The sequence below is a fragment of the Phalaenopsis equestris genome, unplaced genomic scaffold (genome assembly GCF_001263595.1).
Source record: "Phalaenopsis equestris unplaced genomic scaffold, ASM126359v1 Scaffold233999, whole genome shotgun sequence".
NCBI lineage: Eukaryota > Viridiplantae > Streptophyta > Magnoliopsida > Asparagales > Orchidaceae > Phalaenopsis > Phalaenopsis equestris.
Window position 1 is genome coordinate 34,909 of NW_018251927.1, and position 12,870 is coordinate 47,778.

At 34.3% G+C, this 12,870-nt stretch overlaps 1 protein-coding gene across 2 annotated transcripts in view; it reads left to right on the forward strand.

The window, feature by feature from the left end:
• Window positions 1-12,870, forward strand: part of LOC110038814 (dolichyl-diphosphooligosaccharide--protein glycosyltransferase subunit 1A) — a gene marked incomplete at its 5' end in the record, with an annotated part of 49,700 nt that overhangs the window by 32,310 nt on the left and 4,520 nt on the right. The window contains 3 exon segments of one of the 2 annotated variants that reach the window (XM_020743723.1): window positions 3,652-3,810; window positions 4,706-4,930; window positions 5,782-5,850. In XM_020743723.1, coding sequence (XP_020599382.1) covers window positions 3,652-3,810; window positions 4,706-4,930; window positions 5,782-5,811 — 414 coding nt within the window. 2 annotated transcript variants of the gene reach the window in all.

The following is a 12,870-nucleotide window of genomic DNA, read 5'->3' on the forward strand; positions in this document are numbered from 1 at the left end:
AACCACACCCACACGACCCCCAACACCACCCCACCACACCACAACCACCCAACCACACATCTACTTATAACCCACAACCACTACACAAGTCACAACCCCACAACCACCACACCTCAAACGCGCAGCCACATCTCCACACACATCCCACAACCATCACACAACTACCCAATCCTCAGCACAACCACCACAACTAACAACATAACAACCACAGACCACATCACAACCATCACAACCAACAACACATCCACCCCAACACATAACACATCTACCCAATCCACAACCACTATACCACAACCACCCAACCACACCTCTACACACATTTCCACAACCGCCAACCCAAAGACACAACACCACAACCATCCAACCTACACCACAACTACCACAACCCACAACACAACCACCACAACCCACAACCACTCAAACACACCTCCACACACAACCCACAACCACGACACTACAAGACAACACCATATCCACCCAACGTACAACCACCAAAAAGATATTGCGCCAAATGACCCTTAAGAATAGACGCTTATAAAGCATCCTAGGTCTGTGAACAATGTAAGGCTAGAATACATTATACATAGAGACACACACATCAAGTAATTCGTTAAACCTTAGGATATATGTAGTGTTAGAATAGAAACCAACATACATCTTATTGATATAAAGAAGGATAAATATACCCATTACAAGATTAACTAGAAAAGAAATAAATAAACTCATGATATAATAGAAAAGGGAAAGAAAAAACACAAAATATAATAGAAAAGGAAGGAAATAAAAAAAAAAAAAACTAAGAATAACCAAAAATAACTAACGGCTATTATCAACCATTAAAATATTCTATTTCCCACCTCAAGTTGATGTATAAATGCCAATCATGTTCAACTTGGACTTGAAATCATCGAATAGTGGTCGAGGAAGTTTCTTTGTGAGGTTATTCGCTAGTTTGCTACTGAATGACACAAACGAAGTACAAATTTCCCCTAACACGGGTTTTTCCTTAATGAAGTATCAGTCAATCTCAACGTGCTTGATGCGATCATATTGTACTGGATTGTGAGCAATGTTAATGGCAGTATTATTTTTACAAACAACCATAAGGGAATAGAGACTAGCATGCTTAGTTAACGGAGCATGATGCATATCAGATAGCCTCACATATTTATAATGATATGGAGTGAAATTTTAACACTACAAGCAACCATGGATTGTTTTTTGCTTTTCCACGTGACTAAGTTTTCCTATACAAATGAGCAGTACCTCGAGGTAAATTGCTGATCATGGATGGATCTAGTTTAATCAACATATGTGAAACAACAAATTGCGAGCGCGGTGGCGGGAAAAACACAAACCTGAGTCTGGTGTGTCTTTTAAATAGTGGAGAATCTGATGGACTACTTGAAGATGGTGCTCATAGGGATTATGCATGAATTGACTTATTATCCCAACTAAGTGACATATATCGGGGCATGTATGGGCAAGATATATGAGTTTTCCCACAAGACGCTGGTAGCGAGCCTTGTTTACAGGAACTTTTTTTAGAACATCAAGAAGTTCTACTGGTTTGTACAGAAGAAGGTTGTTTTCTGTCAAAAGGTCAATGACTTATTTCTGCTGGGACAGGCAAATGTTTTGAGGTGACCGAGCAACTTCCATGCCTAAGATGTACCGGAGAGGTATCAAGTCCTTTGTCTCAAAGTAGGCTACAAGAATGTCCTTCAGAGATTTCAATGTTGGTAGATCATTCCTTATAAAGACAATATCATCGATATAAAAGATAAGGATAGCTACTTGGTTGCTCGAGGAATGTCAGAAGAAGAGTATGTGGTCTGATTGAGCCCGAGTGAATTCATGGTCTACCACCACCTTTGTGAACTTGCCGAACCTTGCTCGTGGTGATTGCTTCAGTCCATAGAGAGATTTTCACGATCTACATACTTGCCCCTTGGAGTAGTGTAGTCAAAGCCTGCAGGAAGGGCCATGTAAACCTCCTCTGTGAGATCAACGTTCAAGCTGAAATAAGGTCCAATCCAGATTCACTGTCAGGGTTAAGAGAACCTGAATATTGTTTAATTTATCCTCTGGAGCAAATGTCTCATTGCAGTCTACTCCGTAGGTCTGTGAGTACTCTTTGGCTACCAATCGTGCCTTATTGTGTTCAAAGGATCCATCAAATTTAAACTTGATGCTAAAAATTCACTGACATCTCACTGCTCTTTTTGAGACAAGTTTCAATGAATAGAAGGAAGAGATCCCGAGCAGGGATACTTCTCCGGACTTCGCCAAGATCTTTGTTGAGGTTTTTCAGAAATTGGAACATGCGGTCCTTTTCTGCAATTTTCTGAAAGAGAGATAGGTCTGCTGGAGCTTCCCATGTATAGTTATAATATAAGTTGCATTACATCCATAATGTAACTTGGTCATTGTAGTACTGGGTCACTGTCCTGGATCCTTGTTTTGCTTCATGGATTTTCTTGGACATCCGATAGAATTGGCCGGAGTTCCTTACATCTGATTAGGTATCATGAACTGCTATCCAAAGGACACTAGCGAAATGAAGGAACATTTATGATCGGCTAATCGAAGTCTTGATGAAGTTGATCTATGCCGGGTCAGTCTTTGGAGGCTCACAAACCATGCTTGTGAGATAACCAAACTTTCCACATCTTTTGATGAACAAAGACACTGCTTGGGACCATTGAAGAAAGTTGTTGTCATTCAATTTATGAGTTGTGATAAGAAAATTCATGTTAGCTTCCGGTCCTCCGATTGGTAGTGGAACGGAGGTTGGATTCGATCCTCCGGAGGACTCAAGAACATAGTCTGAAGGTGGCTCAGTGTTGGAGGAATCTGCCATGATTCCAACTGAGCCAAACGAGATTTGGTTGGGATTCCGAAACATAGTACTAGCTGAAGAATATAATGAAGATCTGTCGGAAGCTTGATCACAGAAATCTAGTAAGCTGGATTGCTGGAGTTTAGGGCTTAGTAGTAGATGCTGGGCGCTGAGGCTACGATAGGATACGAACTGAGGCTGACTATTGGGGTCCTTGTAGTCCGAAACATTATGCACTGCGGTGCTGCAGGTGGAAGATGGCTGCTGGGAAAGCTCCTTGGCTTCTCACAGGAATTGGAATCTCACAGGAATAAGGAATTGGAAGCTGGCTGGGATGACATGAATCTCACGGGAACAGGGGCGCTGGAGGTTTTCACGGTAGACAGGAAAAAAAAGGCTCTCACGCTGAAGTTTTCACTCGGGATTTCCCCAGAAAGAAAATCAGGCGGTGGTAGCAACTCTTGGAACCGGTTGAGGAGGCTGGGGGCTGCCGGATCTAGGCTCAAGCTCTGTTACCATGTTAGAATAGAAAACAATATACATCTTATTGATACAAAGAGGGGTAAGTATACCTATTACAGGATCAACTAGAAAGGAAATAAATAAACTCAGGATGTAATTGAAAAGGGAAAGAAATAACACATAATAAAATAGAAAAAAAAGGAAATAATTCAGAATAATCAGAAATAAATAATGGCTATTAGTAGCCATTAAAATATTCTAATATGTAGTGTTAGCATGAATAATGTAATTTAATTTTATAAATATCAGCCTGCTATTTTCTTAACATTTTATTTTTGTCTTTGTAGGTTCACTACAAGTTTAACAACCTTTCACTTCATAGGGAGCCTCTGTTGTTAATTTCCGGTTTCTTCTTTCTTTTTGTTGCATGTATTGCATACATGCACGCAGACCTGTCAATCTCGAAGTTTTCTGCTTCATATATTGCTAAACTTCAGTGGGATGAGGTATGGATAGGCTGCTGGCTTATAGAGCGCTGCCATCATTTTTTTCTTTTATTTCTTTGTTTCAAGTATTAAACTGCACATTATATTTTTATTCTAGGAAAGCAATTAAAATGTGGAAGATTTGCATACATACCATCTAACACCTAAATTTCAAATATTTACATACCTGCCATCTTTCCTATGCATGAAAAGGTGTATTTCACTTTTTAGAAGTGAAAATAATGGTATTTTTAATGTGATATGAAAGATTTGGGTGCTATAAATGTAAAAAATAAAGTTTATATGTTATATATGTGAATACATAGAAATTCAGTGACATGTATGTAAATGTCCCATAAAATATTTTTACTGGGTTTGCTGACTCATAGAGCTATGTTATCATTTAATGTTTTTGATTTTTTGTTGCAAGATTTCTTCCACATTGCGAGTATAAATTTTTTAATTCAAAATTTAATGTTCTTCCTGATGAACCTCTGGTTCTAACTATTTTGTTATTTTTTATTATGCAAGAGTGGATGAGACAAAATAGTTACTTGACATAGCTGGGGAACTAGTATCATTGGAATATGCATATTTAACAGATATTTACCTGTATTGGATGTACTTTTGTCAATATTTTAGAGTTGGTAGCTGAAGGATATTCTCTACTAAACAGCTAAATTTTATTTACCCTTTGTTTAGCTAAAAGTTTTTGCAACACTATGAAGCCAAAGGATTTAATGCCAAGAACATCTCAACTCTTTTAGATCAAGCTTCATAAAAATGTACTTCTAGTTATTTATGGATTAAGTAAACATTATAGTTTTCTCTTGATGGCATTATTTTTGCTGGGAGATTTTTTAATATAATTTCATATTTTACGCCCTCTTCACTTTTATGAGTTTCTCTCTGATAGGTGCAAGCTACTGTCCAGCGAATTCAGAATGTTATCAAAAGGTGCTTATCAGCTCATGAAAAGCTGGAAACTTCATTACAAGATCTCTCTAGGACAGGAGATTTTCAGTCTTGTAAAGCAACTCGGAAATTAGCTGATGGATTATTTAAGGAATTGTCCAAAGAATTGAAACCCTTGTTGTGTTTTTTGCAATCATCTCCTCAGGCGGCTCAAATATTGCCCAAGGTAGGTACAAGCTTAGATTTATATTTTTATTTATTTATTTATTTTTGCTTAACTTAGCTTTGGGCAAGCATTTTTGTGCTATTATATAATATTATGGCTTTGGAATCCGAGTCATGAAATTAAATGTCTTCGATATCAACTTTATTCTAAAAGGGACATTCGAGCACGTCTTTCTTGTTTTTTATATTTAGGTTCATGAATTATGAGGAATGCTTTAATGGTTGAACTGTCTATATTTTCCGTTAAAGCAAATTTCGAGATTTATTTCTTGAAAAAACTTTTTTTGTCAGACGTTCAAAATTGCTGATGTGACTACGTTTAGGACATTTTTTCTATAACCTTTGTTAGGGCAGTCGTTTATAAGAATTCCAACACATTATACTATGATGGTAAGGGCAAATGAACATTTCTTTCCCCTTTCTTAAGAAAGAACTATTAAAAGCCATTAAAATAAGGTAATTTAGCATATTTTTTTATCTGCTATTTTTATGTATTTATTATTTTGTTTTGAATCGATTCTTTTTAATGCAGTTAACTATTTGACGATGTGGTTCTACTTATGGAAATTGTTTTTTCGAATAAAAAACTTTAACCCTGCATAATTTTCGGTCATTTCCTGTTGTTTTAGCTTCTATTCTAGCAGGTTATTTAGAAACCTTAGTCTGAAGAAACCTTGGTCTGATTTCCCGCCTACATTCTTTGCTAAAGTAAATTATTTCTTCATAATTCATTTGCTTTTGGGGGAATTTATCAAGTGTTCTTTGCTTCTAATTTGGTGTGGATTTTTGCGCTGAGTTCTTGACTTTAGAATTTGTATGCGTGACTCACCATTAGCCTCTTGCATCATCAAGTTGGATGCAGGGAAAGAAAGCGGGAAATAATATGGAGGTCCTATAAGTATGCATAGGCAATAGGGTCTTAATGCATGAGGTGATCTAATGCTTTATCCCATGTGATTTCTTTTGTCAAATATAAATCACCAAGAAAATATAAATAACCAAGAAAATTAATTTATATTTTCTCCTTATGTATATCCATATATAATTTTTATTTTTTTGGTTTTCGATCAATTAAAGACTTCCTAATGATTGTTGAGTTGCCTGTGAAATTAAATGTGTGACAGATAAGATGATATCAAGAAGAAATTTTTTACTATATTCACAAACATTTCATGAGCAGTTTATATTGTTATTTCTACTTTTATTTTGGTGGAATTAGTGCTAAATGTTTTGATTATTTTGGGTTTTTCGGTTTTTTATTTTATTTTATTTTAAGAGTAATATTTATTCTAGTTTTTTTTATGTATAAAAGATAATTCTTATCCATATGTATATATATGCCAGGCAAGTTTAATATGAAAGCTATACATTTATTGAGAGGTTTGATGGAGAAGTACAATGAGAGTAAGGAGTATTTACATTTGATTTTTATTGATTTAGAAAAAACTTGCGATAATGTTCCAAAAGAAATTCTTTGGAGACTTCTAGAAAAGAAAGATGTTGATATGACTTATATTCAAGTCACTAAATATTTGTATACTAGAATTGTTACTTGTGTTCTAACAAAAGGTTGATTGACCAAGTATTTTCCTAATTCATTTGGATTACATCAATTATCGACTTTAAACCCATATCTTTTTGTTTTAGTTATGGATGCTCTTACTGAACATTTAAAGGAGGATCTACCTTGGTGTACGCTTTTGGCTGATGATTTCCTTCTTGTAGATAAGGCTAGTGAATAGTTCAGAAAAAACTTGAATTATGAAGGTCAATGTTGGAGTCTAAAGACCTTCGTTTTAGTAAATCTAAAACTTAATACAAGAAATGTAATTTTAATAGTTGTAGTAGTAGCTCTAGTGGTAGTGTTGTAACTATGGGTGATCAAATCATTAAATTGTTTAATCGCTTTGGATATCTCAGGTCAATTGTTCATAGTGATGGTGATATAAATGAGGCTGTTATTAATATAATTCAAGTTGGTTGGTTAAAGTGGATGAATGCATCGAGCCTATTGTGTGATAGAAAAGTACCGCTAGACTTGAGAGAAAATTTTATAAGATGTTGGTTAGACCTGTATTGCTTTAGAACGTAGAATATTGGACTTTGCAGTGCAGCATAAAAGATAAAAGAAAATTAAGTGTTGCAGAGATGAGAAATGTTTAGGTGGATGAGTGGCTTGATACTTACAGATAAAATGCAAAAAGAATCTATTGTTGTAGCTCCAATGATGGACAAGATTAGAGAGAGTCGTCTTAGATGGTTTGGTCACTTTAAACGTCGACCATCTGATTATCCGGTTAGGAGAATCGATGTTTTAAATTCAACTTATGTTAAGAAAGGTAAAGGTAGACCTAAAAGACTTAGGCATATTGTATGAAAAATGATCTTAGTCAATTAGAATTAAATGAAAATATGACACTCAATAGGACACAATAGAGAAAAAAGATTCATGTAATCGACCCCATTTAGTGGGATAAAGGCTTTTGTTGTTATTGTCGAAAAGATAATTCTTAGATTAGCACTCAATATGTGCTGCATAATTCCTGCTTGATCTGTTTGGAGATCCTTTTGGTAGTAACTCAGCATTTTAAAGTTTGGTAATCAACTCACTCGTTTCCCTACCTAGAGATAATTCAAGTTGTCGCTTTCCATGTCTGGACACTTGATTTTCTATAACTGAGGTTAATTTAACGTTTACAATTTTCATTTGAGAATTAATCTCTTATGCAATTTGAGGATATGATAGAAATTTATATTATCTATGCACAAAAGTCTGACACTAGTTGCAATGGCATGAATTGTATATTTAAAGTACGTCTATAGTTTACCATTTAGAAAATTCAATGGGAGGCTTGGTGTCGGCCGAAATTTTGAAAATAATTTAAATTTAATTATATATATATATATATATATATATGTGTATGTAATTTTAATTTTAAAAAGTTGTGTTTTAACTTAAAAAAAAGAGACTAAATAGATCACATATATTTAATAGTTTAAAAAACCGAACACAATATCACAAGTGATACATTATCTTGAAAGGTAAGCATATCACTTGATGACGGACTTGATTATATAAACTAAATAATTTATGACATCCGTTTGGTCTGCGAAATCTTTTATGTATGACTGACAAGTTCCCGTACCTAATATAATGATTAGATAGAGCTTATTTTACCTGGGTTCTTAGTTCCATATAGAGACAAACCCCTATAGTTAATTACATTTTAAATAACCAGAATCACTTAAGAAAACTTTCAATCAAGATCAGTGGTTCTGTCTTCAAGATTTTTAAAGTTTAGGTTTTCAACATTGTACGCAAGAAATTCAAAAGAAAATGACTCAAAATAAGAACAGTTATTTTAGGTGTCCGAAGGAGCGAATAAGTAGGGGATGTCACAGATTTCAAGGCAAGCCCCGACAACATTCTAAAATATCCTATTATTTGACTTTATATTTTGGAAGTGAAGCTATTTAGTGTTTAATTCTGCCAATTTTATTATTTAGAGCTTACACTCGCATTATATCCGATCGTGCAAATAGCCTAGGAAGATATGAGGGTTTTTATTGCTGCCCGGTTAGTAGAATTTTAAGAGTTTCCCTCCTAAACAACCAATAAGTATAAGTAATTCAACGAAGTAAGAAATCTCCTTTGATTAAAAGTTTCCTGTTGATTGCGTCACAAGGTTTTTATTGCTGGATTCTGTTCTTAGTATCTGGAATTACCACCAACTCAACTTTATTAAAGGTAAAAAGATATCTAGTAAGATCGATTAGCATGTTCTCTTGAATTATTTATTGAAATTTATTATAGAATAAAGAAATAAAGAAAATATTAATTTAATTATCAATTAGATTAATTAAACTAATTATAAATTCATTAAATTAGTAAGCAATTAGTCATTAGAACATAGAAATTGAGCTTCATGAATGTAAATCTATTCTCCCTTAAATGTGTTGCCAACATTCAATAACAATAAAAGCTTAACATAAGAAAACCAATTTTGATATTTGATTGGTAAACTTACCTATCAATGACATGTAATATTTGTGCCGTTATGACTAGTACCTGCAAAACTTAGTAAAATATCTGAATGTTATATTAAGAATTTTAAGATATATCCAAAATTTTTGGGGCATTTACATACATACCAGATAATTCTTATGTTAAAAAATGAAATAATAATAATAATAATAAATAAATAAATAAATAAATAAAAAATAAAAACTGTTTCAGAAAGGGGAGCCTCGAGAGGAGTTAGAGGGGCATAAATTCTTCAGTGATCCATCATCAAAGAAAATCCACTTATTTACATTTCACCATTAATGCAAAAAAAACGCAGCCGTTCACCCCACATGGGTAGGCTGACAGTAACGCAAGAAGTTATCTTAGCAAAATTACAATCAAAGAACAGCCATCAGAACCATTCTCCATATGCCTAATGAGTTAGGCTTCTAGTTTTACAGAAAATTAAATTTAAGCACAACACTAAAGTTCTGAAACACATAGAATTAGAGGTTAAGAAATTCATTAATATTCTTTGAGATCCAACAATACGTTTAGTTTTAGGAAGGTTTATATAGACTAACACTCAACTTCTATGTGTTTGTATATCAAGCTCCAAAGTTCAATTGCTACATACAAACCTTACATATGCTGCTCCGCATGAAGAAATGTATTTAACCCCCTTTTTTATAATTTAAATATGTGATATTTTTAATGTGATATGAAAGATTTGGGCGATAGAACTGTAAAAAATCAAAATGTAGGTGTTTGATATGCAAATACATAAAAATGGATATGTATGTAAATGACCCTCATTTCATTGAAAAAAATATTACATTAGGACTCCGCATGCAGAGCTGTTTGCGGAGTCCAATGTAGAGCTGACACATGGAAAGAAGGGACCCACCTGTATAAAAAAAAGAAAAAAAAGCGAAAACGCGCGACCCTACCCGATTGATTTGTTATAGAAATATTCCATCGCATTTGAATATTCTCTTACGTTATTCTGAATATTTTTCTCGTTATTTATGTGTTATTGGTGTGTTATTGAGGTGATTCAACCAAACGACAAGATAAAAACTTTTACTGATGTGCTATTAATATGATATGGAAGTGAGTTTGAGTTAGTATTGTTGTTTAAAGAACAATAACATCTCAAAATCACCTCAATCAATGTTTTTCGTGTGTTATTCATGTTTTATTGATGTGTTATTGATGTAATATTTTCTCGTTATTCATGTGTTATTAGTATTGTTGTTTAAGGATCAATAACATCTCAAATCACTTCAATAACACATCAATAATACATGAATAACGCGGGAAATATTCATAATAACGAGAGGTAATATTCCTATAACACGGTCAAGCTGGGTCGTGCGTTTTCTACGTTTTTTATGCAGGTGGGCCCCGACTTTCCACGTATCAGCTCGACATTGGACTCTGCGATCTGCTCTGCATGCGGAGCCCTGATGTAATATTTTTTCCATTTCTGTAACTTACTATTGCAAATATCAAACTTTGGGTGTTAGAAATGGAAACAAATAAGAATTGGATCGTAGGTATGTAAGTATAAAAGCTTATGTATTAGAAACGTAAATATGAAAAGATTGCATGGTATATATGTAAAAAAAGTTTGTGTTAGATATGTGAATATATATAAGGGTTATGTAGTGAGTTTATTAAGCAAGGTCGTGGTAGGTAAGGGGAATATGAGTTTTATAAAATAAAATTTTAAACAAGTGTCACATTAGGAATACAGTTTGGACGAAAAGATTAAACCTAATGTTCTGTGAATATACTTATCAAAGTCATTAGTGTTAAGTGGGTCGTTGATAATATTATGTAAACTTGCAGAACATTGATCTGTCTGCATCTCTGGATGAATCAGTATCAAGATGGAGAATTGCAATCTTCAATGAAGTGCCAAGCATCAAATATAGAAAAAAAAATCAATATAAGAAAAACAAAATGAAATGAAAAGTCTGAAGAAAGAAATTTAAAGGATTACATGAAGTTACCAACATTAATAAAATCAATTAACAATGCTGGGAGGAACAAAAGAACCGAGCAAACCATCGAACCAGCTTTTGAAGTGTCTAGAAATGGAAAGCAGCTTTGTATTTTTTTGCTTAAGATGGAGAAGGGGCCTTTTGAATCTTGCGGCTTGAGAAGAGACGAGTCCGGGTTTTGGTGGAGAAGAACCGCGTGAGGTAGATAGGAGGTGCCGCCAGTTGTAGGAGTGCGAGTACGGTATGCGAATGGGAGAATGGGGAGCTCGGGTGAGTTCGGCTCTAGGCTTCGGCTGAAAGGGGGTTCTCGAGAGGGGAAGAGAAAAAGGGGGAAGAATCTTCCTGAGAGGGAGGCTTTGGCTGCTTCGCGAAGAAGGGTTCGAGAGAGTTCGCAACAGAGAAGCATCGAGAAGAAGAGGGGGAGGAGCGTAAGTTAGGGATTTAGAAAATATGACAATTCTTTTTTTATTATTATTAAGTTTTATAATGTTTAATATTTAAAATTCTCCAATTTGTGTATTTTCTGCTCGTGCACGAAACTATATCAAAATGGGTGTCCTCCCCAGCTAAAATCAACATTCTAGATGGACTCACGATGTCCGTTTTGCCATTCGGGGTCCTCCGGACAAGTCGTCGATGATCGGGTCAAAAATGCGTCAAATTTAATTTTCTTTGAATTTTAGTTCATGTTCGATTATTTTGAGAACTAATTTCAATTTTAATTGACGATGAAGGGTATGCCAGTCATAAGTGGTATGCTAAGGCTTTTAGATCCTATAGGGAATTCTCTTTGGGCCTCCACATGTTGGTCCTAGCCACTCAACCCAATAGTGATGGCTCACTCAATGGGGATGACTCGAGACCACCCATATGAGACCTCATAAAAGAGTTAAGAGATGGTTCGAGTTTCTATAGGATTGAGTCTCATTTCTAGTCCTTTAGGACAGTCAGTCATGAAAATCTTAAGGCTAGATCTTAGGCTCTAAGGAGAGGAAAAAAGAAGACTTCAAAATGAGGTTGACAGATGGTTTCTCTGCAATGTTTTTGGTACTGTGATGAAGAAACAAATATTATGTGGGAGAAAGTAACAAACACTGTTAAACAAGTAGCAAAATATGTGCTTGGAGAATCAAAAGAAAAATTTTTTATAAATAAAAATAGTTGGTGGTGGAATAATAATGTGCAAGAAAAGATAAAATTTAAGAAGTTATGTTATAAAAATTGGTTTAAATGTAAAAACTTAGAGAACTAGGAAAAATATCAAACGACTCGCAGGGAGTCTAAAAGAACAATCTGTGACGCTAAAAATTCTGCTTTTAACGATCTTTATAATAAATTAGATACTAAGGAGGGTGAAAAATATATGTATAAACTAGCCAAACAAAGAGAAAAGAAAAGTAAAGATTTAACTAAAGTATATTAAAAATCAAAATTAAAAAGTACTTTTCTTAGAAAAAGATATTCAACATAGGTGGGTGAGTTACTTTGATAAACTTTTTAATGAAGTTTCTGAAAATACGATCGAACTTAGTGATTTTAATATCGTAAATAATAATAAAACGTTTCATTTTTACCGTCGCATTAGCAAAAAAGAAGTTGAGGAGGCTTTAAAGAAAACCAAGGGTGGAAAGTCTGTAGGACCTGATGATATCCCAATTGAAGTGTGGAAATATTTGGGAGATTTGGGAGTTTCTTGGCTTACTAAACTCTTTAATATTATTTTAAAAACTAAAAAGATGCCTGAGGAGTGGAGGAAGAGTATTTTGATCCCCATTTTTAAGAATAAAGGGGATGCACAAGAGTGTGCAAATTATAGAGGAATTAAGTTGATGTGTCATACTTTAAAATTATGGGAGAGGGTAATTGAACATAGGTTAAGATGCATCACGAAAATTTCTCATAATCAATTTGGATTTATGCCGGGCA